Source organism: Hypomesus transpacificus, chromosome 25 (assembly GCF_021917145.1).
Source record: "Hypomesus transpacificus isolate Combined female chromosome 25, fHypTra1, whole genome shotgun sequence".
Taxonomy (NCBI): domain Eukaryota; kingdom Metazoa; phylum Chordata; class Actinopteri; order Osmeriformes; family Osmeridae; genus Hypomesus; species Hypomesus transpacificus.
Genome location: NC_061084.1, coordinates 3,938,182 through 3,965,520, shown reverse-complemented (window position 1 = coordinate 3,965,520; position 27,339 = coordinate 3,938,182). Strand labels below are relative to the sequence as shown.

Genomic DNA, 27,339 nt, shown 5'->3' with positions numbered 1-27,339 from the left:
TAAAAAAACTATTGTCATTAGTCTATAGTGTAAGTATACTTGAGAACCTTTCAGTGGGCGGTGCACTTTCCGTGTGGCCTGATGTTGAAACTTTATACTTGAACCAACTGTGGACAAGCTCCTACCTATTATAAACGCTCAGAATAATATTTACCCTCAGGCTATATCTCTACAATAGATCTAAATAAAGTAGGCTATACTACCATGTAATTTGTTGTAGATTAGAAAGTAAGGGCTCTTTCAACACCGTGAATGAATTAACATTTAAGTTATAGATGGTGGACGTAACTGGTATATGTTAATACGTAGGCCTACACCTAAAAATAAAATATAGACATGAACATTTTTATTTATTTGCTACGCAGTAGGCTACGCGTACAATGTTGGCCTGTGCTGACGTGTTGGGTTTCCCACCGTACTGCACATGCGTACAATCAGTGCGTCGCAAAGGCACCGGTGATGTGTTGGAGTTTGACGTGGCACTCTGCTTTTCCTATCTGTATTTCACAGTGAAGGGGACCTTTGAGATACTGCTCATAATTCAGGTAAAAACGTGAATTTTTCACAACAGTGTGCTGCTATTATCTGTGCGAAAATACAGTGTTGCTATAGTAAATGGCGTGTTGACACGAAGCTTCTTTTGTTAGCCGTATTTGCGTGTCGTTGGTGGAAAGTTTGTATTTTAATGCTCGCGATTTCCGTGTTTGTGAGTAGAATTGCATGCAACCTTATATTGTATATTCAAGCTTGATACATTTAAGGCACTCGCGTGTTGTATTAGTTTCATAGATGAAATGGCGTTACACGTCAACAGTTCGTATTTTCATTCAGTAAATATTGGCGTCGGTCTTACGGAGTTCATGGAAGCCTACTTGGGATGATGATGCTGAAGCCAAGGCTTCTATAACGGTCTTTGACGTGGCAATTCTGGGTAGTGGCTGAACCACATACTAACATGCATACATAGAGGTATTTGTAGACATAATTTGACGAAGAATGCTTTGACTTAATGCGTCAGTTATATAGTTGAAGCAAAACTCGTTTGCCATGGCGTAAATTTGGAATTTTAACTGATCAAGTTCTAACAGCTGTGTAGGTATTCACCAATAGGATTGCGGAATCATTTAGGCCTTAACACTACTTTGTAATCATTCCATACTTGCGAAGAAAACACGACCATTGTAGCATAGGTCAAACTTGTAATTGCAAAAATGTGATAAGGATATAGAGGCCTTCTTTAAATGGGTCAATGATTTCCTTATTTAGATAAGTTAACACTTTGTATACAAACAACATTTGTAACTTCAGATGTGGCCAAAATGTAGCCATAGCTTCTTATACGTTTTTATTCAGATATTGAGCAAACACAGGCCCAGGCTACACAAGCAACAAGGATAGGCCTAGGTTGTGTCACTGAGATTATCAGTGATAGACCTCTTATCTCTATAGTGCAATGTCAAAGGTTCTTCTTACACGTCAATATTTTATTTGTACCCGTTGGTAGTTCTTTCTGGAGTCAAAAAGGGCAAGTCAACGGTGTGCATATTGTGAGATCTGACAAATGTGCCCTCATTTGAGTCTGTGAAGCATCTGCCTTAATACAAGACACTTGTTCGAGTCGAGTCAGGTGACCGTTGCATGCCCTCAGTATAGTGCAGTGCTACATGGCACAACATAAATGTATTTACGTCCAGTAGAAAGCTTTTATTACATGACACAAACCTTTTATCTGTCTTAAACCTTACAGCGTCTAAATCCCTCCATTTTGGCATGAGAAGATCTTAACGGTGGATCCAGTGAGATGAGTCAACAGGGTTATGTGGCCACGCCCCAGTACTCTCAGGCCCAGCCGGGGCTGCCCGGCTACCCAGCATCCTTTGGGAGCCCACCTGGCCAGCCCCTCTATGGGCACTATGGGGGCCAACCTCAGGCCTTCTCCCCCCCACCAACAGGTACAGAGCCAGGACTCGCACTGTGTTCACTGTGAACTGTCTTGACTGCACAGTCCAAAGCATCCTCGAACATGCCTATGTTGACTTTCAAAGGGTGCCATGTTTGGACGTGGTCGAAGGGGTTTAGTTCATTACTGTACTGTTTGGAATGTGTGCGGCTGTTTTACCTTAATGTCAACCCGATTACAAATGGCTCTCGGAAATGATCGGTTCAGTTTCTGGGTAAGCGGTGACGGGTCTATAACAGAGGCTTGGCTCCGCATTAGACCTGTACATCATGACGACGGAGTATTGATGGTGAACATTTTGGCCTCCAGGTATGATGAAGTCTCCTGTGTCTGCTCCCACTGGCATGGCCCCTCCCCCAGCCGCGGCCCCGTATGGCTCGGTCCAGCAGAATGGAGCCCACCCACAAAGGTAACATCACGCTCTACTATATACTGGATTGTTGATCAGCATAGTCGCTCATACAGGTTAGGAGGACATGTTATTTAGTGTACGTTTAGTTGTTTTTTTTATGATAGACTTAGATTGGCTGCTTGGGAGTGTCATGAGAAGCAATACCAGAGAATTCCAATGTTCCTGTACTTTGCAAATGAGCTTGATGTCCACTGAGCAGCAATCTCTTAGTATTGTTAAGCATGGGTGGTGTTCTAAGGGAAATTCTCACCAGAAGGTACAGCTTATGAACGCCTGTGATCTCCGCATGTCGGTTCGGAGATGTTTTGACCCAGATGGAAATGCGGAAGTTGGACATAGGCACACTCTCACGTCAAGAAGGACTTGTTCGCTTGGTGACAACTGTCCGCCAATCAATGACACATCCTTCAAACGTTTGTTCTTTTACTGTAAAAACGATTGTTTTGTCTTCAGCACTCCCCTTTTGTTAACTCTCCAGGTATGCGGCTCCTCCCTCAGCCGGCCCGGCTTCCTACAGCCAGCCCCCCCAGCCCCCCTACCATAGCATGGCCTCTCAAGCCCCGCCCCCGGCACAGCTGGCCAATCAGATGAGTGGCATGAACCTGGGTGGTTATGGTAAGAACCCCTCATCGCTGTTGTTGCTGTTTTGACTGTTTGGTGTGAGGGGTGACCACCTTTTTAGCTGTGACCAGCAGTCGGTCCACGGAAATTGCAGGCGCGTACATGGTCAGACCTATTGCAAATTTGTGCCTGCTGAACAGTGAACTTGTCAAAAGTAAACATCATTATGCCAAATATAGACAGACAAATGTTGGTGTATGACAGCTGGTGTCTTCCTGCATTGCCAAGAGATTTCTTTTAATAACCTGCTAGTCCCTCTGTGCCGTGAGATATGCTTTCATTGATACCATGGTTTACAAGACTTGATCCTGGATTATAAGGGAAAAACACATATAATCCAACACACTTTAAGGATCACAAATCATGTTGTCATTCCTGTTCTCCCTCACTGTGTGTAGGCCCAGGACCCATGCAAACCCCACAGCCTCACCCTAACTCCCTGGTCCAGCAGCCCTACCTCACCTCTCCTCCCCCAGCCATGGGCCAGCCACAGCTCCCCCCGGGCCCCCAGTCTCCCCAGATGTCCCCCACCCAGCCACCCCCTGGAGCCATCCCCATGGGAGGCATGGGCAGGCCCTTCCCTGGCCCCCCTCCTGGACCTGGTGGGTTCCAGCAACCTGGGGCTGGGCCGGTTGGACAACCAGGGTACCCTCAACAAGGTATGCGTATGGAACAAACAAGAAACAAACCCTTTTTGTGTTGTTCAGTAAGTTTGAGAAACCATAAAAAAAAAAGATGTTCAGATACAATTAAAATAATTGAGTGCCTTAGTATGTTGAAGTAGCCGACAATTTCGTTGTCATTTTATTTGATCAAAATGGAACATTTCTGTTACACACTACGGAGGGCCCCTCTGTGTGTGGGTCTGGCGCTCATCATAACCCACACTCTGTAGACTGAGCCTGTGTCGCTGCCTTGCAGGTCAGTTTGGGGGCCAGATGCCAGGGCCACAGCCTGGCTTTCCAGGGGCCTTCCCCTCAGGGCCGGCTCCCATGGCCGCACCCCCCCAGAAGAAGCTGGACCCAGACTCAATCCCCAGCACAGTGAGTACAGACCTAATCCCCGTGGGATCGCATACCAACACACCGTGCATGTCATGTAAGGTACTGTCCACCTGACAGGAATTCTTTTATCCCCACTACTCCAGTCAGGGAAGTTCGGGGATTTCCAATTGATTCCTATCCTATATGTTCACATCGATGAAACTGTTTGTTGTTGGTAGACAATCAATGAAATATAAAGTTGAGGGCAAGACACAAGGCGATTTAAGGCAGTTTTTATTGTGTGACAGGTAACTAACATCTTTCCCCTCTGTCCTGAGAACAGAGGAGGGTGTGGTCATAGGAGGGGCCTAACTGAGCTAATTAAGACCAACTGACTGCAGCTGACCATGCTTCAACCTAGCAACATGTAGAACATGGCTGCCCAGACTGTGGATGGCCTTAGTTCTAGTCATTTGTTGTTTTTGCTTACTGAATGACTGCCTGTCCACCCTCTTGTTAAGAGGGCAAAAGGTTAACTTTGCGCCCTACAAGGCAGTAAGTAATAAGAAAAATGAACCCCACCTCCTCTCATAAAAAATGCTCAGCCTGAGTTTATGTAGCAATTTACAGTCAACTTCTGCACCCCATTTTGGTTCATAAAAGTGGTGTGTTTTTCCCAATTAATTAGTTGCTGTTGGTCTCATTTTTGGATATGGGAGAGTGCCTTTTGTTTTTGGAATATTCTCCCGATATAAACAATAACAAAAAGCAGTCCCAATAAGCTGGCAGGCTGAAGACTGTCATCAAGCCTCAGTTCTCGTACAGGACAGGAAAAGGACTGAAGAACAGAGAGTTGAACTTGTGCTCTCCATGTCTGGCTCAGACCCAGGTCATAGAAGATGACCAGGCCAAACGAGGAGGCCAGCTGTACACCACCAACGTCAGGGGCCAGGTGCCACCTCTGGTCACCACCAACTTCACCGTGCAGGACCAAGGTAAGCAACACACACACACTCTCCCGTAGCATTACTTGTATAAATACACACAATGCATTTTAAAATGTAATTCTGGCATTGTCATAATAATGTAATGTCATAAAACCACAGAAGACATGACAGTTCGCCACTCACTGTGTTACAATAACTGTAAACATGTCGAGTTTTCACCGCGTATAGTCTGGGAAACCTCAAGCGTCTCCTTGCTTATGGACACGCGCTCCATTTGAGCCCTCTCCCCTCCCGTCCCCAGGCAATGCCAGTCCCAGGTTCATGCGCTGCACCACCTACACCTTCCCCTCCACCGCAGACCTGGCCAAGCAGTGCCAAGTGCCCCTGGCCACCATCATCAAACCCTTCGCCACATTGCCAAAGAATGAGGTATGTGATGCCTGTGTGTGTCGCGATTTCCTCGGCCAGTTCCAATGCCTGGAGGTTGCCATCTTTTCCAAATCCCTCCTTGTTGTGGAACCCAGACTTTGAAGTCCTGGTGGATGACTTTTGATACTGTACAGTTCAATACCAGAACTATGCATTGTGCGTAAGAATACGAGATTGAAATCCTGCCCATATCAGTTCTTATGGGCTAGCCTATAACTCAGCAGTTTCTTCACTTTCTCCCTCATAAAGTGTGTCCAACCGCTGCAGGCCAACAATAATACGTTCCAAATGGTCCCAGAGAGGACCTTTATCTGGATCCTGTGTGGTCCAGACATCTTGAGCCCTAGATGTTCTCCCCCTCGCCACATGTCGGGCGCCAACAGCCTTTTTAGGCAATGTTAGCTCCCTCTGTCTCACTTGAGGGGCTAATTAGCAGGAGGCAGATTGGGATGAGACAACTGAAAATGTACGAGTTTATAGCAAGCGGTCAAACTGGAGAACACTGTTTTCTCTGGTACAGTAAATGCTCTCCCATTAGGTAACCGAATAGATGCTAAGGCGTACATGCCTTGCATGCGACACATCATGCTAGCATCTATTAGCATAGCGTGCCATCATTGTTTGGAATGGATGATCTCAGTACCAAGACTCTCATTCCCAATAGCACTCAGTTTATTATAAACACTTTTACAGTTTAACTCCAGGTCCCATTTAGGATGACCTGTTCTAATAATAAACTATTGGCTGCATTCAACATCTGTCTTTATGCAGAAGTTTATGGTCATACTGGCCAAATGAAACACATATCTTTCAAATTAGACTGTCGTGTAAAAGTGTATTGAACAGAAGTTGCACACCAGACAGAGGCAAAACAAAACAGTTGGTGTACCTGTCTAAATAGGATGATTAAATAATGTAATTCACTCTCAAATCAGTTTGAGTCTAGCATATCTAAATTGAGTGATGTTTCAGTTTTGTTTTGAGTTGCCATTAAAGAATCCTTTAGGCCTTCTTATGCCCAATCAGGAAGCACATGTTCAACAGGGTAGTTAGCCATTATTATTTGCTGCTGGGGCACTCATTTGTATAAATATTGCAAAATACAGTTTGATTTAGGCAAACACAGCACAATCTCTTATAAGGCATGGCAGACCAGAAATGCAGACCATATTCAAGATGCGTGTCTGTAACTAGCCTTCAGCTATTCCCCCGCCATCTGTGTTCCTGCATTCTCACTCCGCAGGTCAAAATAGGTCATCTCTACATTAAACAGAGATCGCAGCCACGCACAAACCCCCTGCCACAGACAGATGAACTGTGTATGAGCAGACCGGCCATGTACGTATTTACATGGGCCATGGACTTATTGATACACAGTGAGGGAAGACCTGTTCTCTGGATGGTGACGAATGCTGAACTGCATTAAAATAATATATGCTTTGGAAGAATGAATGAATGCTTGGTTACCAAAACGACATGGAAACTAAATATAGAAGTAAAGGTATAGAACTGTTTAAAGTGTGTGGTAGACTGGGTTTGCATTGCGAAGCGTCTAGTATACCGCCCAATGTCTCATTAGCTCAACCCACATATCTTCATCCCCATGAACACACAACAGAACTTTTACAGAAACTATGCTTCTTTAATTATGATTGAAATGGAATTAAATATATTTCTGCACAGTTCCAATATAGTTTAGGCAGTCTCTTATGTTAGCCCACAACAATTCATGATGTAAATATTTGTTATGCAGAATTGGGTCCACCAATCCAACACTTTTAACCTTGAGTAACCAGCACACCTACATCAACTGTAATCATCAGTGATTAGCTGTTGGTTCCTCCATCATGATTCCAAAACACTTTTAAAGATGGAGACCTCCCTAAGAACTTCCTGACGGCCCTGTTTGCTCTGCTGTGCTTCCTCCCCCCCAGGCTCCACTGTTCGTGGTCAACCACGGAGAGACCGGCCCCATCCGCTGCAACCGCTGCAAGGCCTACATGTGTCCCTACATGCAGTTCATCGACGGGGGCCGCCGCTTCCAGTGTGGCTTCTGCGCCTGCGTCAACGAAGGTATTTATCCATGCCAGGTCCCACTGGTAGAAGGTTGGCTGGAGGTCTGTGGCCCTACACACGGCCCTGAGGCCAGACCGAGATTTCACACAGATCAGTGGGTCTCCACATACCTTGACAGTTGTCTGCAATTTACAATTAAATACAATATTTTTTGTTGTTGAAATTTTTCATTCCGGTGTAAGTTCAAATACAAGTCTAGTACAGCTAAGCTACAACCAGCCAAAACCCTTCGAGTGACTTTGAGGATTCCCGTTTGAGGATTGACTGTTAGCAGGGGACCCTAGTCACGTGACCCCGCCTGACTGGGTTTGTGTTGTGTTCCAGTGCCAGTGTTTTACTTCCAGCACCTGGACCACATGGGGCGCAGGGTGGACTTCTACGAGAAGCCCGAGCTGTCGCTGGGCTCCTACGAGTTCGCCGCCACCATGGACTACTGCAAGGTATCGCACAGGCTCCGCCCACATCCACAGCACACATGCCTCAAGGAGGCATGCTCACTCAGTCAAAATGATAACAGCCACAACGTGGAAACTACAAGGTGTTTGGGAACATTCACTTTATCAGATAGAAAAGATGTAAACACTGATATTCGTGACAGGAAGTTCGGCGCGTATCCGCTCTCTCTAGGGTTTGATTTGCCTACAGTACGAGTCCTGCATTCCCTTATATACAAGATAGGCTTTGCCACAATAAACAGAACAATGGAAATCTGAAACATGCAGGGATAATTCCAGTGTGAGCGATGAGCACAGAGTCCCAGTGCCTCTCTAGCTGGGGGTGTGAGATGGTCCTATCAGACCTCCTGGCAGACGACCTGCATTCTCCCCAGTACCAGATTAGATCTCTGTGCAGACAGAGCATGAGTAGAACCGCGTTGGGCCCCAGCCCAGCCGAGCCCAGACCTCCGCCAGGAGAGCCCCAGTCCTGGGGATGTTCTCTTTGGCTTCCCCTCCCCCGTGTGTGGGATGAGTCTGTGAGCCTTCTCACAGACCGAAGCACCGTTACAAGGCCTGCTAGCCAGTGCTGCTGCTCTGGCCAACTCGTGACTCTTGTCTGTTTATTAATATTTTAATAACCTGGTCGCCGTCCAGAGTTTAAACAAACCCCCTCTCCCTACCCCCCCCCCCCCCCATCCAGGTGATTTCTTCCCAACGGCCGTAACCATGGAAACAAAACATTGCCCACACTCCAACTGGCTTTCGCTGCTGCCCTCCATTTGTCAGGAATGTGTGGCTGTCACTAACAGTCTTCCCTCCTAACTGATCGGAGGTCCAGGCGAGTTAGGGTAGGAAAAACAGTGAGGACCCGAGACCAAGACAGGGCTTAACTTGAGAGGGAGAGGAAAATTGACTTGACCCCAGAATGGGGCCCGTTGGCCGATTTGTATTTATATTCCAGGGTACAGTTTCAAAGGACATGGGTGTAGTTACTTCAAACAGGAAGTCTTAGCATTTTGGCTTCAGGTTTGACCCTTTACCTGATACGATAAGTCAGATCTGCTTTGGGTTTCATTTGTAATTGTGATCAGACCTTATGTTTATCTGTTTTGTTCTCCAGTGTGTTGAACAAGGTGAATGTGCAGCTAAGCATTTTTTATCCATTCTCTCTCTCAGAACAACAAACCTACTAGCCCTCCTGCCTACATCTTCATGATTGATGTGTCGTACGCCAACATCAAGAGCGGACTGGTCAGACTGGTGTGTGACGAGCTGAAGACACTCCTGGACCGACTCCCCAAGTACGTGTACACACACACACACGTGACTTATCAAAACCAAGGAGGCTTGGAACAGGGAACTTCATTAGTGGAACTAGGGAACTGTTTCGAGATGATGACTGGGTTTCAGATTTTCTGCATGCGCCCAAAGTGTCTTAAATGTCGACACCGACTCTGGGACACGGGTACCTCGGAGGCCTTAGCCTTGGAAGCTATAGTAAAATGACATGAGTGCAGCTTCCAATATCCAAACCCCTTCATCCAGCATCACACACTATGAACAGGGGTGAGGAATACAGTATGTACTGAGTCTCTGAAGTGAACCATGGATTTATGGAGGGGCTACTTGTCAACAACCAGGTCCTGGTGCAGTGTAGGTTACCCCCCTCTCTGGGGGCTGGGCTGCTGGGTGGGTTTAACACCTCTGTAGAACAGCTCACCATCACTCCACACACCCTGTCCAGCTGTCAGCAGCCTTTCAGCTTGACCACATGTTCTCCCGACTCGTTATTGCTCCTGTAACAGCTGAATACCCCTGAAAAGCATCCATACCTTGCCAAATATGGCAGTGTGACAAGTATAAAATTAAATAAAACAAGGTATTCAAGTGTCGTCTTGGTCTTGCCTAGAGGTTGCTGAGGGTGGGTTGGTGAAAGTGGAGAATGGTCCGGTCCAACCCTGAGTGGAGTCCAAAACTACCAGAAGTCAACGGCACAGCTGGCTCGAATTTAGCTGTTTTATTCAGCGGACTCTTTCCCAGGGGCCGGCAGTTTGATTTACCATAGAGGAGGGGATGATATATTTCACCTGGATGCTCCTAAAATAACTTCTTTGGAAACTTTTTCTCCACCCCCCCCCCTCCCCCTCCTCTCTACTTTGCTCCCAGCCCGCGGCGCTAAATGTCCATATTTGTCCGAAGCATGACTTCATCCTCCAAACAGTTAGCTAGCGCCCTCTGAATAAACCCCCTGCATTCTAAATCACTTTTCTTCATCTGTAGGCCTTTTGGTGTGGGTTAACTAATGAGAAACATGTTTGACACAGTGGGTCAAGCTATGCTATGGAGAATATTTTCTCCTGTAGCCTATTTTATTTAGACATTTTTACTTTCATGGAAAGGTAAGGTATCGAAGAAGCAAAAACAGGTGTAGGCTTCGACCCCTGTGGCACTGTGTGTGTGTGTGTGTCCTTGTACCAGTTTTTGAATGTTGCTGCCTGGTAAGAAGGCATGCAATAAAACAACCGCTAGCTTAGCTTGTCTTCTCCTCATATCTGTGTGCTGGCCAAGGTAGCTCTCTGAGTCGGTATAACAGGTTTACTGTAAGGAAATAAAGCTGAGGGAGCCGTTGGTGACAAAGCCCAGTTGCTGGTGTCAGTAGGGAATGCTTTTACATCGTCGTACAGTCGTAACAGCGAGCGCCTTTAGTAGCAGGCCCTGCTGGAAGGTAGCTAGCTATCCCAGGGTCCAGCGCTCCTGGTGCTCTGGTGAATGTCAGAGTCGTTCTCCCCTTTGCTCAGGAGACCTGCCGCTACTGGAGACACGTTCCCTGCTTGTCTTGTAAAAACGAGAGTATATTAAATGTTCTGGCCTCATGTCTTATGAGTTCAGGGAAATCAAGGCAATAACCTACTGAGGCGGAAACCTGAAGGTGTGTGCGAAAGAGTCACAAGATAGTGGAGATTGCGGTTACTTAATGAAACGCACATGGGCTTCCTTGATACACATCCCCCCCTTCTGCTCCTGCAGTGAACCCCTTAACCTCCCACCTTCCCTAAATCTCACTCCTTCCAAAGTGGACTCCAAAGACATGCCATGACCCTCTGAAGTTTATGCATAAAGCCCTCATTGACCTCCTTCCTACCAACAATAGACAATCCCATATTATGTTATTCCACTCTCCTCTGGAGATCTGTGCTAGTCAGCTTATGGCCCTTTTAAATTGGTCCACTAGGGGTGTGGAAGAAGTGTCCATCCCAGCGGTAGACTCCCCCTCCCCCTCCCAACTAAACAGCCTTTTTGCCCCATGGAATGTTTTCAGAGCTACGGGTGCTTACTCTACACTTCACGTTGATTTATGGATGTGGGAAGTTGTCCCGCGAGTGCAAATATACATAAAGGTCCCTGGAGAGTGGGCATGAGATGGCCCTCCCTGCTTGGAGGTAGCTACCCCCAGATGCACGTTGTTGTAAGGTGAAGGCCTTCAACCGAACCCAGTGACCAATCTGAAGGGGCCAAATATCCACTGTCTTATTGTCATATTGGTAAACATATGAAATGGTGAAAGGAAGAATGAAACCAAGGTGGGATGAAGCCCAGATGATGATTGGCAGTTGGTTGAAGTGTGGGGTCTCTCACGCTGTCTTCTCCCTCCCCCCCGACCCCAGAGAGGAAGGGGAGAACTCAGTGGTGAAGGTGGGCTTCGTCACCTACAACAAGATCCTGCACTTCTACAACGTGAAGAGCACGCTGGCCCAGCCCCAGATGATGGTGGTGTCCGACACGGCCGAGGTGTTCCTGCCTCTGCTCGACGGCTTCCTCGTCAACTTCCACGAGTCCAGAGCCGTCATCTGCAAGTAAGCACTTCTAACACCCTTCAACCCTCCTGGGAGGAGCGCCACCCGCCTTGGTTGGTCGTACAGTCAGCATAGTTTGCTGACTAGCTTCTGAAGGTCTTTAAGGTCTCTGGGAATTTCTTTTGAATGTCAATTTAACAGCAAACATTATGATTATGTATTCCAAAAATGGAAATGTTCCCAGCTGTAGTAATATTAACAAATTAGATATAATTGAAATCAGGAGTTGAAGTGATTTTTTTTATTCAAAAAGGCCATGTATGATTCATGTACAACATGGCTTTATCAAGATGATTGCACACGGACGAGCACCGTATGTGTTTGTGATGTATAGCCATGTGGGTCATGTGTATGGAGTGCTCCAGCGTATGGCACAAGTCCATGTCAAACATGGAGGTTTGGCCAAAACCTCTGACTCAAGGTTTGTTTTTACTTATGAACTCGGCGTAATGTTTATCGACTCGTTCCAATGCAGTCGACGAATTTGACTGGCCTTTAAACATACCTAAACAACTGCACTTCAACAACTGCCGCATGATCTCTAACAACTTGGGAGATGATTTAGCATGCTGGCCCCTGTGTGATCTCAGTGAGCTGCTGATGTAGACAAGTGGCCATGCTGAGTCAACACTTCTGAGAGGTCCTGGCTGTCACACCCTTCTAGTTTTCTCAGATGAGCTGTGGAGAGACAAGGGTTGAGAGAATTGGGACCACGGATCTACAGCAGGGTAATAACGTTCCCCTTCTCCTCTCCTCCTCCCTCTCTCCTCCCCCTTCTCCTCTCCTCTCCTCCCCCCCTCTCTCCTCCTCCTCCTCTCCTAGCCTCCTGGAGCAGATCCCTGACATGTTTGCCGACACCAACGAGAGCGAGACGGTCTTTGCCCCCGTCATCCAGGCTGGAGTCGAGGCTCTGAAGGTGAGAGGTTCCCCTCCAGCATGGTGCTGGCAGCCCCAGTCCCCAGTCCACTCCCACAGGGAGCCTACCGCAGGGTAAAGTCCAGGCGTATGGGTGACACCAGATAACCCGTGTGTCAGTCACTGTTTGGTTCTGCGTTGAGAAAGCCTCGTGAAAGACCCTGCCAGAAACGGGAAGTAGACCAGCCCAAACAAAGATTGCTCGCCGCAGGGAGACTAGATCTTTACTGGGGGATTAACAGTTGTTTTTCATACATGAATGTACAGCCCCTTACGACCCCATCCCCAAAAAGGCATTGTTTTTTTTTTCCTTCGGTCGACAGTGTCCCGACTTGGTGTTGCGCCCACAGCAGTCACTTCATCAGCTCAGTGACTCAGCAACTTTTCCTTTATCCCTGCTGTTTCTAATGACACTGTTTACTTAATCAGCTCCAACTGAATCTGTCCCAACAACGTGAAGTCAGGGAGTGAATCTGGGTCAGTGTTTGCACGCAACTTTGTCGAGCGAATGAGCAGTGTTGCAGAGCTATAGGGTGCAGGATATGAGCTGAAGTAACTTACTGACTGGGCTTTAAAAACGTTAGGCACCAGCTAAATGCAACCGCTGCACTCGGATGACCAAACAAAGTCCACTCAAATTTTCCACATAAAAAATGTTTATTGTTCGGGAATACTTGACTTCTCAAACACAGATTAGCAAAGGATGGCATAGCTGTAATGGCAAAGGTTGTGCCCGTGTGCTCCAGGTGCAGGCGACCTCTCTCTTCCTCATCCCCCCCTCTCCTCGTTCCTAGGCAGCAGAGTGCAGCGGGAAGCTCTTTATCTTCCACTCCTCCATCCCCACCGCTGAGGCTCCTGGGAAACTGAAGAACAGGGACGACAAGAAGCTGGTGGGCACAGACAAGGAGAAGGTACGCCTTGTGAACAGCTCTCAGGGAGGGGGGGGGGTCTGGGTCACGTGTATCAACAAGCAAAGCATCTATTGATTGGCTTATTCCCAGCTCTGTGGTCTAAACTTTGTGGTTTAGGTCCAGCTATATGGGCATATTTGAAGCCCTCTGTGACATTGCTTGTAAAAAGGGCTATACAAATAACATTTTAATTTCAATTACCTGTAGATTAAAACACAAACTACAGTGTGTGTGTGTGTGTGTGTCCAGACTCTGTTCCAGCCCCAGAGAGGTGTGTTTGAGCAGCTGTCTAAGGACTGCGTGGCCAGTGGCTGCAGCGTGGACGTGTTCCTGTTCCCCAGCCAGTACGTGGACGTGGCCACCATGGGGGACGTGCCCTCGCACACCGGAGGCTCCGTCTACAAGTACAACAACTTCAGGGTGTGTAGACACACACCATAGCAATAGTAGTATTACATTACTTTATATTATATTTACATCATATTAATCAGGGGTCAGATGGCTGAGCGGTTAGGGAATCGGGCTATGAATCAGAAGGTTGTCGGTTCGATTCACGGCTGTGTGTCCTTTTGGGTGTGATATACAATATATACATAGGCCAACACTATAGTATTGTTATAGCCACATTCAGCATGTTGTATGCATCCAGGTGCCACAAGGAACACTGTGCTTATGAGGTACAGACCCAGGCTGACCTTCTTTCTCCATTGAGCTTCACAGCAGAATGTTTTTTTTGTTGTCTTTGCTAGAAAAAGCTGTAGACAATATCTTCAGTCAGGCCTGGCATAAAACCATCCAATTTATCCACGTCAGTGCTTTCCAAGTACCGCAAAGATAATTTCCCTTTATCCTGACCACCATTAGACTATATCAATCCTTCTGGCATTCAACACCCACATTAAATGACTTGCATTAAGGTAAATACAGCAGAGTCCAAATCTCATTCCCTCACTGGCTCCGCTCCTGCCTGGAGCCCCACTGCCCCCCGGTGGTTGAAACAAGAACTCCCTTCTCTGTGTGCCAGGTGGAGACGGACGCTGAACACTTCTTGAGCGACCTGAGGAAAGACGTGGAGAAACCGATCGGCTTCGACGCCGTCATGCGAGTGCGCACCAGCACAGGTACTGAACCCATCACCATCTGCTCATGTGTTCACCACATCTGTGCCCTTATCAACTACCACATAGTATTTAGTAAAAGCATTTTGTGAGTTTTTCAACCTACTAGTGTGCTAGTAATATATAAGGCCCTACTGGTTTGATTCCCAGATGCTAATGGTGTGTGTGTGTTCATTCAGGTTTCCGAGCGACAGACTTCTTCGGCGCCATCCACATGAACAACACCACTGATGTCGAGATGGCAGCCGTGGACTGTGACAAGGCCGTTACCGTGGAGTTCAAGCACGATGACACCCTCAGCGAGGAGAACGGAGCCCTCATGCAGGTAGACACACACCTGACACTGTCCAATCCTAACACCAGTCATGTTCATTTCAACCTGGTATGGAGGACCAAGTCTAGTTAAAACCCCCCTATTGTATGGCTTGTAGTCATGACCAGTATCTGTACTCCATTTCCCAGTGTGCCCTGCTGTACACGACCGTCGGGGGCCAGAGGCGTCTGAGGATCCACAATTTGAGTCTGAACTGCTCCGCTCAGCTGTCGGACCTCTACAAGAGCTGCGAGACCGACGCTCTCATCAACTTCTTTGCCAAGTCAGGTAAGAAGAACACCGAGCACTGACTGACTTGTATTTATTAGAACATGGAGAACAGTTACAATTGGTGAGGGTAGAAAGCTATGGTTGCTTAATGTTTAATACAATAAATTGGATGGCATTTATTATTACATTTTTATTCCATTTTTATTATTTTTGTTGAAAAGCTTCAAAAGCTGACAGTCTATCACATATATAGGTTACATTTAAGACAATGACAGAAGGATAAGGGTTCCTATGAGTTAGTGAGTGGGAAATTCATCCTTAGGTTCTGATTTAAACCTTCTGTCTGACTACAGAATACTTTTTCTTAGCTCTGACCGTTACTGGGGTATGTTACCCTGCTGTCAACTGATGGAGAGGGATCTTGTCGAAAATAAGGTCCATGTGTCTGCTATAAAGCACTCGACACACAGCCTCATCAGTAACATGAGGAGCAGACGTCGACATCTTTAGTAGGCCTTCAATTACAGCTGACCCTGACTTTCTCTCTCCTCCCCATTTCATCCTCGATCTTTCCCCCCCTCCTCCCCCCTCCAGCGTACCGCTCCATGTTGGCCCAGCCTTTGAAGGCGGTCCGGGAGGTCCTGGTCCACCAGACGGCCCACATGCTGGCCGGCTACAGGAAGAACTGTGCCAGCCCCTCTGCTGCCAGCCAGGTCTGTACCCCAGGAGGACCTCTCGTGGGAGGGGGCTGTTAGGACTCTGCTGCGGCCCCTGGATTTAACTGTAGTCATGCATTAGAACGTCATTCTGCTACGTGTCTTTATGAATTCTACACAGTAGAATGACCGTTAAGTTAGCAGGGCTCTACTGTATATACCCCCTACACGTCGTGAGGTTGGACAGTACATGTATCCTATTCTGACAGATGTTGCTATCCTTTCAAAATGTATTCGATTGATTGCATGAGAACCAGGCAACTGTTAATCCCAAATCTGTGTGTTGTGGTGTAGCTCATCCTGCCTGACGCCATGAAGGTGTTCCCGGTGTACATGAACAGCCTGATGAAGACTGCAGTCCTGGTGGGCAGCGCTGAGCTCTCCACAGACGAGCGCGCCCACCAGAGGCTCTCCATCATGTCCATGGGGGTGGAGGACCTGCAGCTGCTGCTCTACCCTCGACTCATCCCTCTGGTGAGACGCCCCACATACATGGACACTTAGTGGACTTCATGAAGACGAATGTATAACAAGACATCCATCCGTCTTGCCCTCCATGTACACCTTTGTAGTGACTGACTGTAAGCGTCTACCTCCTCAGCATACCATGGATGTGTCCAGTGACGGTGTTCCCGCCCCGCTGCGCTGCTCCGAGGAGCGTCTGACAGAGTCCGGCATGTTCCTTCTGGAGAACGGCCAGGTCCTCTTCATGTGGCTGGGCCAGGCCTGCCCCCCCGACCTGATGCAGAACATCTTCAACGTGCCCTCGCTGGCACACCTGCCCGCCGACCCGGTGAGGCCACCACCACCACCACTGTCGGCCTCCGCTGATAGACTTCTATAGAGGCGGTGCATCATCTAATTGTGTTTTTGTGGTTGCCAGAACTCCCTCCCAGAGCTGGATAACCCCCATTCTCATAAGCTACGTGCAATGATCAGCTCCCTGCTCCAACAGAGGCCCACCTCCATGAAGGTAAACACTTCTACATTACAATAGGTGTGTTTGACTTCATGCAGCGCCGGCAGCTCTTCTCACATCCACTGATGTTTCACAGCTACTGGTAGTATTGAAGTGGAGCACTGATTTAATGAGGTGAAATAACTTAATCTGTGGGCCACAAGCTAAAGGGATGGTTCGACTTGTTTTTAGGCAAGGTCACAGACTCAAGCAAACACTTGAGGAAAGGATGCTGCCAATCGTACACAAAGCTATGTATAATTATCACTAGGTGTGTTCGACTTCAAGTAGCGCCGGCGTCGCCTGCATTCCGGCTGACTTGAAGCAGCCACTGGCATTCTCAGCTTCAAGGCAGCCGGCTGCAGACGACTGTTGGCGCTGCATGAAGTCGAACACACCTAGTGATAATTATACATAGCTTTGTGTACGATTGGCATCATCCAAATGTGTGCAGCATCCTTTCCTCAAGTGTTTGCTTGAGTCGTGATCTTGCCTAAAAACAAGACGAACCATCCCTTTAACTTAATCTGTGGGCTACGTCACCTCATTAAATCAGTGCTCCGCATACTACCAGTAGCTGTGAAACATCAGTGGATGTGAGCAGAGCTCCAACAGTATCCCTGTCTGCCCCCCAGCTCCAGATCGTCAGGCAGAAGGACCGGTCGGAGCTGCCGTTCCGCCAGTACCTGGTGGAGGACAAGGGTCTGCACGGGGGCGCCTCCTACATGGACTTCCTGTGCTACGTCCACCGTGAGATCAGACAGCTGCTCACCTAACTAGAGTCACCGCCCAGGGGAACACAAGTCTTCACTGACTAACACAGCTGCCTTTCCACCACCACCTCCCTCTCTCTACACAGGCCTGTAGAAGCTTATCTGTAAGAGTTAAGACACTTGGAGGTAGCTTGGCAATGGTTTAACAAGGTGGAATGTGAGTTTCTTAAACCTATCCAATTCTTTATAGATCTGCATGTGTTGTATGTTATACGTTAATGGTCTATACGAGATGCTGCTCTACAATCGGAAAAGTACATTTGGTAACATTTTAAATTAAATGTAAACGATTTAAGTTCTTGTTAAAAACATTGTAGGCCCATTGAAACTGCGATATAGAATTACAGATTAGCCTATATTCATGGTTTTGGGGAAAATTTCCAGACGTTGTACAAAACCAAATTGACTTACCCCTGGAAATGCTCCCCTCCCAACAGTGTTAGCAGTGTTTAGCCTTCAGTAAGTCGTCATTTTTGCCCTTTGCGACCAAAGTGTAACTCACCTGCAACTGTTGACAGCTGGTTTACTTTACAATAATACTTCCTCAGCACATTCTATTTAAATATCGTCTTTGTAATGCCATGCCAATGTCTTGTTATCAACCTCCAGAGTTCTTATAAAGGGGACAAATTCAGTAAAAATTCAATGTTATTTATCCGTAAAGATGAGATTAAACATTCCATTTGTTAGTAATTAATTCTAGGTATTTACTTTGCCTTTTCTAAAGTGCTTATAGACCAAATGTCAAATTGAAAAGTATTGTATCTTGTTATAAATTAGTGCCCTGCAAACCAGTTGTCTGTTTATATACGTGAGAAAGATGTTCAGGGTAAATTTATTTGGTTAACTGATTACCGCCTGCCTTAAGTCGTTATTGCTAGAGGCCATTATTCTAGTATGATGTGATAAGACACCAATTTCTATGGTTTGTATGCAAACATATATCTCAGGTAATTAGTGTAACTAATGGCGGTGGTGCGAGGGCGACTGGAAGTCGTTTTAGGTGTCGGAGTAGCGTACCGTGTACATTTGAATCCAAAAGCCTATATGAATCTCTTGTTTTGGATTAAAATTCCTGACTTTACTTGTGTGTTGTTTTCTGTCCTTACTTCCAACACCCTGAGTGTGACAGAACCCTGAGCTGCCGGTCTCTAAGCCCCATGTCTCTGCACCAGAAGGGCTAGCAGCAGGTGTAAGCATTGGTTACCTCCATTGATTTAGTCTGTCTGACTGATCTCCCTAAGAGGCTGGTGGAGGGGGGGGGTCATCTTCTGATGCACACATCTGCAACGATAAACACAAACCATTCAACACACAGACGCCAACATTCGGAGCGGTTTATTGTGTCCCCGTTTAGAAAATGCACTCACCTAAATGACACTAAGACTACACATTTCAAATGCCCTGTGAACTCTCTAATGTGGCGTTACCTGGAGGGGCCTGGCTGTCTGTAGAAGACCAGCGCTACTATGCTACGAGCAGCGCCACTCAGAACTGACACACTTCATGTTCTTATCAACCCAGTATAGACCAATGTGCAGAGAAGTGACTGATTCAATCTCGTCAACATTTATATTATCATGTAAGTGGTGGCTAAACTCCATCAAATGATTGGTAGAGGAGGAAAAATAATGGAATACAATTTCACAATCACATTGTTTTGAATTGACATGTACACATATCTTGCATTTCTACCTATGCACGTTTCTCTTAAAGGATCTACATGGTGTTAAATGTTATCCTTAGGCTCTATACATAAAATGAAAATAAAAAAACCTTTCAATATCCCTGTTTTTGGATGATAATTTAAATTCACTAGGTGGCGCCATTGTCTCATTTGACAAAGTCACACATTGGTTCTGCGGTTTTCAAGTTTCTCCTGGACATTATTTTAAGAATCCACAAAATAAATAATGTTGCATGTCCTGTGCATATGCAAGTCACAGTGCCAATAGTAAAAGTATTGATGGGTACAGTCCAGCAAGAAAACAACACAAACAGAACATCTCAGGCTTTAAGAAATGCCAATCTGCAGGATGCAGTGCGAGTGCACGATCAGAGAATCAGTAAAAATAGCGTCATGCACATCATGCTATCAAAGGTCTATCTAGACGATGAGAAGATGTTTGGATGATAGAAAGAAAAGACAAGGCTTTAAATGAACGTTCTCTCCCCCACCCCCAGTCTCACTAGGTGAAATAATTGGGCCTAATTACATCAAGGGATACACATTTCCACAGACAATTAAACTGTGCCAATCTCACCCAATCAGGGTAGAGAAGATAAGGGGCCAAGCCAAACTACCTTCTGCCTCAGCTCTTCCCAGCCCAGTCGAGTCAGGGGGTGAGGAGTGCTGCAGCGCTAGGAACGAAGGCGACCCTCCCACACACTCATCCATGGTTAGATTGGGAGGGAGGGACGGCATGCAGTGTGCCTGCTCACATTGAGGGCCAATCAGATTACAAATTAGACAGCAGGAGCCAATCAGTAAATTGGACACAAGCCCAAAAACCAGAGGAGAACACGTGTGAACTGAAAACCCAGTGACAGGGCAGGTACATTTAGCTAAGAACTACACCTCGTGACCCCCTTCAAGGACAGTGATCTGAAGACCATAGTTCACCCAGGAGAGATAATAGCCATAATACTGTACACTTGACTATCTTTGTACAATGACTGCCATATCATATAATCAATCAAACATATACTTTCATACCAGTGTAAACGGCAAAATAGTGCTTCAAAACATGAACGGAAACATATCCACGAATAGAATACAGAATCTCTTTACAGGGAACGTACACATAGTAAGATTTTAATGAAATACACTAAAAGCAGCATTATGTTGTGACAAAGACACCTAATTAGTAGTACAGATACCTGTGTGCTTCTGACGTTCCTCAAAATCCCAGAATGCATCATCTTACTCTAGTTGGCAAGGTAACATAAACAGAGTTGAAAATGTCCTCATAGATCTCTTATCTATAGTATATACATGTTTAAAAAGGGTACAATGCAAATCTATGTCGTATAGGTTTTCCTCAGAGAGCAACGGACAGACCTTGTGTTTGTCGGAACATTCTGGAACGCTTAGCAGTATGTAGTGTGGAGCGTCTGAAACCCAGATAAACCCAAATACTACGTCCCTGTTGGTAGACCGTACAGTAGTTGACATACTGAGGTGACACTGCTGTCCCTTAAGTGGGAGCTCACAGATCAGTGTCTCTTCCCACTGAGAGGAAGAGAGCTGGGTCATGGTTACAGCACAGGGGATAGAAACCAGCTGTGTTCAGCCAGTTCATGTGAGCCCGATGAAACCTTCACCACCAAACGTGTGACTCGCTAGTGACAGATCCCACACACAGCACTCACCCTGCCAAGCACAGCTTAGCGTTTGTTCGAAGGCTGAGGCAGATGCCAAAAAAAGGCCCTAGGACTTTTCACTGTAAATGGGGAATGAACTACAGCCATGGTGTTAAAATGCTTCTTTAGCAAAGGGGTTTGATTAAGACGGTGGCAAATTAAACATCTGTAGATCTAAATCAATCATAACTGTACTATTTACAAATGTCAAGGATACATTTTGTTTGAGCAAAATCATGTTTGGTTTGTTAATCTCCTACTACAGGTGACAGCGATTCCAGAATGTTACATCATTGTGGACAATACTAATGTACAGTCCACCCCTGTATGGTCAAGGTTATTAGTCTGCATAGTGCACCATCCCACAGTGTATGATGGTGTAGGTCTGTAGTTGAAGGTCTCATCCCAAGCTCTCCAGGTTGTCTGTGTGTTAAATGACGTTCTCAAAGAGCTGCATGGATCTCATGATGTTCTCATCCTGTGGACAAGCACATGAATGACTTCTTAGAACATACTTCGAAAATGCCACACATGACACACACTAAGCAGAAGCAGCACCAGAATGAGACCCTTATGTAAACGTTGACATCAATAGTTTTTCATGAGGGAACTGATAGGGGGCAACACTTACATTTTGGCAGCAGTCTATAAACTCGTCTATGGTAACTACCCCATCCTTGTTCTTATCCATCTTCTGTTGTTGGAGAAGTGGGGGGGGGAGCAACCACAAAAATAAAGTTAAAACAGTATACAGTTTATGCAATTGAGCTTCCTAACTCACGAGATGAAGGATCTCCAGTGGTGAAGACAGCTGACCTGGAAGAATAGCTCCACATGTTGCCGTGGCGCCTCGTCCTTCAAGATGGGGTATGTGCACTTCCCCATCATATCATAAATGGCCTTCATGATGTCCAACATCTCCTGAAGGAGAGCGAGAGCACAGGGTGGAGAGTTAAGGACACTTACAAAAGGATGGTTTCTCATCTTTATTTAAACTAACTCCAGAGAACCTTTGTCATGATCCGATATCTACCACCCGCCATCATATTCCTCCTAAAAAAATAAATAATACTAAAACAGACACGGTACGATTTAATTTCATTACCTCTTTCGTGATGTATCCATCCTTATTGATGTCGTAAAGATTAAACGCCCAGTTGAGTTTTTCCTGGACAGTGCCCCGGAGCAGGATAGAGAGGCCCATCACAAAGTCCTGCAGTGACAACCAGATTTAGACGAGGCCTGCGACACGCATTCAGCAAAGTGACGTCGTGTTCCCCCGAAACTCCTGCCAAGGATCATGCTTTCAAGCAATGTAATTAACAATGAATCTTCCAAATGTCCCATCCCTGTGTATTATTGAGGATGTGAAACTGTGTCCCAGGGCACAGAAGACTGTTACTGGACTGGACAACATTGTTGGTTTTATTAGCTTCTGATAGAAGGTCCTCTAGAATCGATATAACAAAACAAGAATCGGGGTTATAGGATGTCTTCTGGTCAAGAGCTTTCCAAGAAGATGGTGTAACGTAGCTTCCTTGTTCCATCACAGATGGAGTCATGCCCTCCATCACATATCAAGCCTGCTTCTGAAACAGAGGCCCCCCTGACCTGAAGCCCTGTCATACTCTAACTGATCGTGTGCTTGCTGGGCTGGTGCTGGAGGTGACGGCAACAGTATGTGCTTCACCACTGCAACCGTTTCGGTCATCCGAGGACAGTTCCTTGGAACCGAAACTCTTTACAGAAACATCAAATGCGAATGTGCGTTGCGAGGAAATTGCATGTCCAAGACGATTCATCCTGACAAGTGTCACTTACCTCGAAACTCACGGATCCGTTGTGGTCCGTGTCAAACGCGTTGAAGAGGAAATGTGCGTACGTCGAGGCATCTGGGGAGGGACAAATAAAATAAATGAGGAATCCAGACAGACACAGTCATTCCTGTCAGTGTCACGACCTCCATTTACACAGACAACACAACCGACACGTGCTTCTGAAGTCTCCTCTTCAATCAGAAGGGATCAGAGACTTGCTTCGACGTGATGAAAGTCCCTGGAAGCACGTTTCACGTTTTGGAAGCCGAGAGTTAACAGAGAAAGAGAAGGGGGTTGTTTACATTTTATCTTTGTTTTCAAACACAAGGGGAGTGGTGTTTGTATGTAATGTAAAAATGACTGGCGGAGGAGGAAATACATTTAAATGAGCGTTTTTTTACTGAATGATCTGCAGGGTGAAACAGTCCACCGTATACAGTGCGCCAAACCCTAGAAAGACAGCGAACATTAAACCCAATAATCTCTTGGAATGCCGCCTTCAGCTGGAGTGTCACTACAACCAAGTCAACACAGAGGAGAAACATTCATTATCATAAAAAAAAGGGGTAACAATTATATTTATTTCTAATGAGCTCGGTTGATAACTTACTACAGTATGTTCGCGACAATGGTTCCATGAACGTGTTAAGTCATAGACGTTTCTTCACAGGTCTTACACACTGTATCTACCTTCTCAACTCTCACATTACAGTACCTTGACATTTACAGAGGGGTCACGAGTGTGTCGTCTCAGACTAGTCCAAACAAAGCAGACATTTTCTAAAGGTGAACGGAGAGAGATGTTCTCCAGACCACTAGAGGGCTGGGAAAATCTGTGAGAAATAATTAATCTTCTAAAGCGGGAGCGGGGGGGGGGTATCTTAAGCTGACACCACTTATGTAGCCCCCTGCAGCCTCTGTATAGTACAATATGTGCATTCAGACTAGAGAAGCAGAGCTCAGTAGAACCTAGGAGTCAAATTAACTCAGAGTGACCTGAACATGTGCCATGGCAGGTTCAGATGCATGTTTTCGAAACTCTATCCTCTTTTCCAATGGAATTACTTCACAAAAGAAGAAGAATCAATTCAGCAACCATAAAGGCCTTAACGTGAGCACCGTCAAGGCTATAGGGTCTCTGCTCCACCGTCGTACAGTATCCATTATGAGTAGAGCTGTGAGGAACGAAAGATCATAGGGTAGTGTAAACCGAGTTCTCATCCAGTGCACTCTAGTCTTCACAAAGATGCACGCACAGCCAAGAGATCAATATTCACGTACCTCCCTGTGGAAAGAACTGCGAATAGATGTCCTTAAAGGTGTCTTCATTGACCACACCGCTGGGACATTCCTGCAGAAGGAGACAGATATTTAGAGACGTCTGCGTCATTAAAGAGGTCTCTAAGTAGGTTTAATTTCCTGGTGATTTTAACTGGAGGCCAGTGAGGGAGTCAAGTCATATCACACTACCGACGGAGGAGAAATCCTGGTGTTACCCGTGACAAAGATTCATGTTTATTTTCACACAGTTTACTCAGCTACAAACATAAGACTTCTATTTCATTTATTTAAACCATATTTACAGACTGAAATATGCCTTGTTTCAAAGAAACAATGACACTGCAATCATACAAAGGAACAATGAAATGCAGGCTATGCCAATATTCTGCTTGGTTGTCTAGTCACATTGCACTGCAAAAAATATTGCCTACTCTTTGGCAACAAAACAAATGCACACTGAATTCTTTTGAAAGAAGCACAGCCAGCAAAGAGATCTCGCCTGAACTGCACAGGCTGCTGTGCTATTTTGACACGCAGGACAGATATCCTTGCTGAAGACCTAATTCAATATCTGCCTGCTGCCAGCCGGCATTCACCCTGGCAGTCTATTCAATTCGGGGAGTGCATTTTTCACTACAGGCTAAGATGGTTCACCCACGCCAATATTCTCTGAACCGAGAGGAACTTCAATATGACGAGTTGACCTTGGGCCAAGGCAGGGTAATTTCAGAGACATGAGAAGTGTGCTGTTGAAAACATTTCGTTGACATGGACAGTTTCGGAAAGTACAAATGAGTGTCTTTTAGAAAATCAATATCATGTACACCTAAAGGAATCTAACCATAAGGTTGCTTGTTTGACTAAGACCAAGGATAAGCAAGTTAAAATAATGACAGTGCATCAAGTGTTTCCAAAACTCAATCTACAGGATGTGACATCAGGACCTGCAGCGGCAGGTTCTCTCAGCTAGTCCCTGACCATGCACTGAAGCAGTGCTTACATCATGCTAGTGGGACTCCTCATTCAACCACCCACGACTTGACTTCAGATGTTTTTGCAAAAGGCTGGAACAACATTCTGACAAGCTCTTAAGAACCTTGAAGAGCATAGTTGAGCAACACAAAAGAAAAAAGTTTACTTTTTAGTTTTTTACTCAAAGACACCAGTAAAGAAAAGGACAAACAACCTAAACATCGTACCAGAGTTTCTTTTTAAGTGACTGATAACCGCTCAGTAATCCACACAGTACATAATAAAACCAGGGACAACAATTCTATGCATTCTGAAACCCATCAGAAATATATTTGGGAAAATGATATGGCCATCAACAGGGAGCAGAATTTTAGCAGATAGGAACATAACTAGCATGACTTATTGTGTGCATAGCGGGCACATGGTCCCTTACAAAGGCTGTCTCGGGAGAGAGAGAATGCATCACCCATTATCTATCAAAGGGAACAGGAAAAGAGAGGGCTTTTAACGTGAGTCTTTTTCAGAGAAAAATATGTCTCTTTAGTATATGGTTGGGTATTTGTGTAAGACCTGTGTGCTACAAAAATAGTATAGGTGGGTTATATTGTTATATGTTGTATCAATGCTAATCAATCAAACAATATCTATTCAAAGTCTACTTTTGATGAAACGTATCCTACATCCATTCATCATCCATTCTGTTATTGTCTACAAATCTTATCTTTTGGCATATATAAACGTGCAGACGAAACACAGAAGAAAAGATTATCTGTATTATTGTATCCGAACAATACAACTACACACACTGTTCACAAAACCAATGTTCTCACACAGCTGTGCGTCTGTTTGTGAGTAAGTGCCAAACATATAAACACAGCTGAAAGGTAGTCCCTATGACCATACCCATTTAAAAAGCAAGGCATCCTTTTCTATCTCAGTTGGAAATCATATTTCCATCACAAACTCCATGGCAAATGGATTTGTGTTTAGATTTCTGAAGGATCCTTCAATACTACAACAACCTTATTAGGCCCTGACTTTCTCAATTAAATGTGTGTGTGTGTGTGTTTGTGTGTCCAGGTGTCAGTGACCCTCACTCATGAAGCGTTTGTCAGAGACGTTTTGTTTCTGAGCGCTCTCCAGGCAGTTGTTGATCCAAGGTGTATCTGGAGCTTCACGATGGACAGTGTCACGTGACCCTGGAGTAGAACCACACCAGTCTGTCACATGACCCTGGAGAAGAACCACAGCAGTCTATCCAGCATGTCACATCCACAGTGTACCTGGGGACACGATGCTGCTTTTCATTACCGAGACTGACACTTTGTCCTTTTCATCATCCTTCTTGTGGTTCAGACTTTGATGAGGCTGTGAGGCAGGGTTCCTGTCTGGTGCTGGGTCAAGAGGGCTCTGTGTTGGTCTTTGAGGTTCTTTGTGGACGGCGGTGAAATACCACAAAATCTATTCCTCTGTAACCAGGCAGTGAGGGAGAGGGAGGAGGAGGAAGGATAGTGTGAAGAGTGCTGGGTGACCTTGGACCTCATGCAAAGACTGTGTTTGCCCATTATACAGTGCCCTCCAAAAGTATTGGAACAGTGAGGCCAATTCCTTTATTTTTGCTGTAGACTGAAAACATTTGGGCTTGACATCAAACGATGAATGTGAAACCAGAGATCAACGTTTCAGCTTTTATTTCCAGGTATTTACATCAGGATCTGATGCACAAATTAGAAAATATCACCTTTTTGTTCGAACCCACCCATTTGTCACGTGAGCAAAAGTATTGGAACATGTGACTGACAGGTGTGTTTTGTTGCCCAGGTGTGTCCTATTACATACATTATTCAATCAATAAATACCACTGAATGTCTACACTCAGGTTCAGATTGGGTAAGATAGGTTTTGTCTATGCAGACTGTATTCAGAGGTGAAAACAACATGAAAACCAGAGCGCTGTCTTTGGGTGAAAAACAAGCAATTGTGAGTCTTAGAGAAGATGGAAAATCAATCAGAGCCATTGCAGAAACATTGGCCATAGCCAGTACAACCATTTGGAATGTCCTGAAGAAGAAGAAAACTACTGGTGTACTAAGTAACAGACGTCGAACAGGTAGACCAAGGAAAACATCAGCAGTTGATGACAGAAACATTGTGAGAGCTGTAAAGAAAGACCCTAAAACAACTGTTAGTGAGATCAGCAACAACCTCCAGATGGCAGGAGTGAAGGTATCACTATCTACTGTTCGCAGAAG

General features: G+C 45.7%; 2 protein-coding genes across 7 annotated transcripts in view; one reads left to right on the top strand and one right to left on the bottom strand.

Moving 5' to 3' along the window:
* The first annotated feature begins 443 nt into the window (after positions 1 to 443).
* On the top strand, positions 444 to 18,738 carry sec24d (SEC24 homolog D, COPII coat complex component). The gene is made up of 23 exons (XM_047048927.1): positions 444 to 545; positions 1,748 to 1,952; positions 2,270 to 2,369; positions 2,851 to 2,987; positions 3,392 to 3,652; positions 3,915 to 4,036; positions 4,860 to 4,971; positions 5,225 to 5,352; positions 7,287 to 7,425; positions 7,753 to 7,868; positions 9,042 to 9,166; positions 11,531 to 11,719; positions 12,542 to 12,635; positions 13,429 to 13,545; positions 13,795 to 13,965; positions 14,570 to 14,666; positions 14,843 to 14,988; positions 15,126 to 15,264; positions 15,802 to 15,920; positions 16,218 to 16,397; positions 16,525 to 16,716; positions 16,807 to 16,896; positions 17,517 to 18,738. Exons 2-23 carry the CDS (start codon positions 1,802 to 1,804, stop codon positions 17,655 to 17,657), a joined length of 3,066 nt encoding a protein of 1,021 aa, XP_046904883.1. The 5' UTR covers positions 444 to 545; positions 1,748 to 1,801; the 3' UTR covers positions 17,658 to 18,738.
* Positions 18,739 to 18,851: 113 nt separating this feature from the next.
* Positions 18,852 to 27,339, bottom strand: part of kcnip4a (potassium voltage-gated channel interacting protein 4a) — a 95,528-nt gene continuing 87,040 nt past the window's right edge. For 5 of the 6 annotated variants that reach the window (XM_047048928.1, XM_047048931.1, XM_047048932.1 and 2 more), the window contains 6 exons: positions 24,116 to 24,185; positions 22,839 to 22,909; positions 22,123 to 22,230; positions 21,834 to 21,938; positions 21,649 to 21,711; positions 18,984 to 21,495 (listed from right to left, as the gene is read on the bottom strand). In XM_047048928.1, the coding sequence (XP_046904884.1) occupies positions 21,448 to 21,495; positions 21,649 to 21,711; positions 21,834 to 21,938; positions 22,123 to 22,230; positions 22,839 to 22,909; positions 24,116 to 24,185 (465 nt within the window). In that variant the 3' untranslated portion in view covers positions 18,984 to 21,447. Of the gene's footprint in view, positions 18,939 to 18,983; positions 21,496 to 21,648; positions 21,712 to 21,833; positions 21,939 to 22,122; positions 22,231 to 22,838; positions 22,910 to 24,115; positions 24,186 to 27,339 lie in introns of those variants that run through there. The other variant, XR_006958320.1, reaches the window with a different exon arrangement.

Bases quoted from the DNA above. Each gene is read 5' to 3' on its own strand.
- sec24d (XM_047048927.1), top strand. From the start codon at position 1,802: ATGAGTCAACAGGGTTATGTGGCCACGCCCCAGTACTCTCAGGCCCAG. The intron at 2,370-2,850 runs GTAACATCACGC...TTAACTCTCCAG, and splicing joins AATGGAGCCCACCCACAAAG to GTATGCGGCTCCTCCCTCAG. The intron at 4,037-4,859 runs GTGAGTACAGAC...TGTCTGGCTCAG, and splicing joins CAGACTCAATCCCCAGCACA to ACCCAGGTCATAGAAGATGA.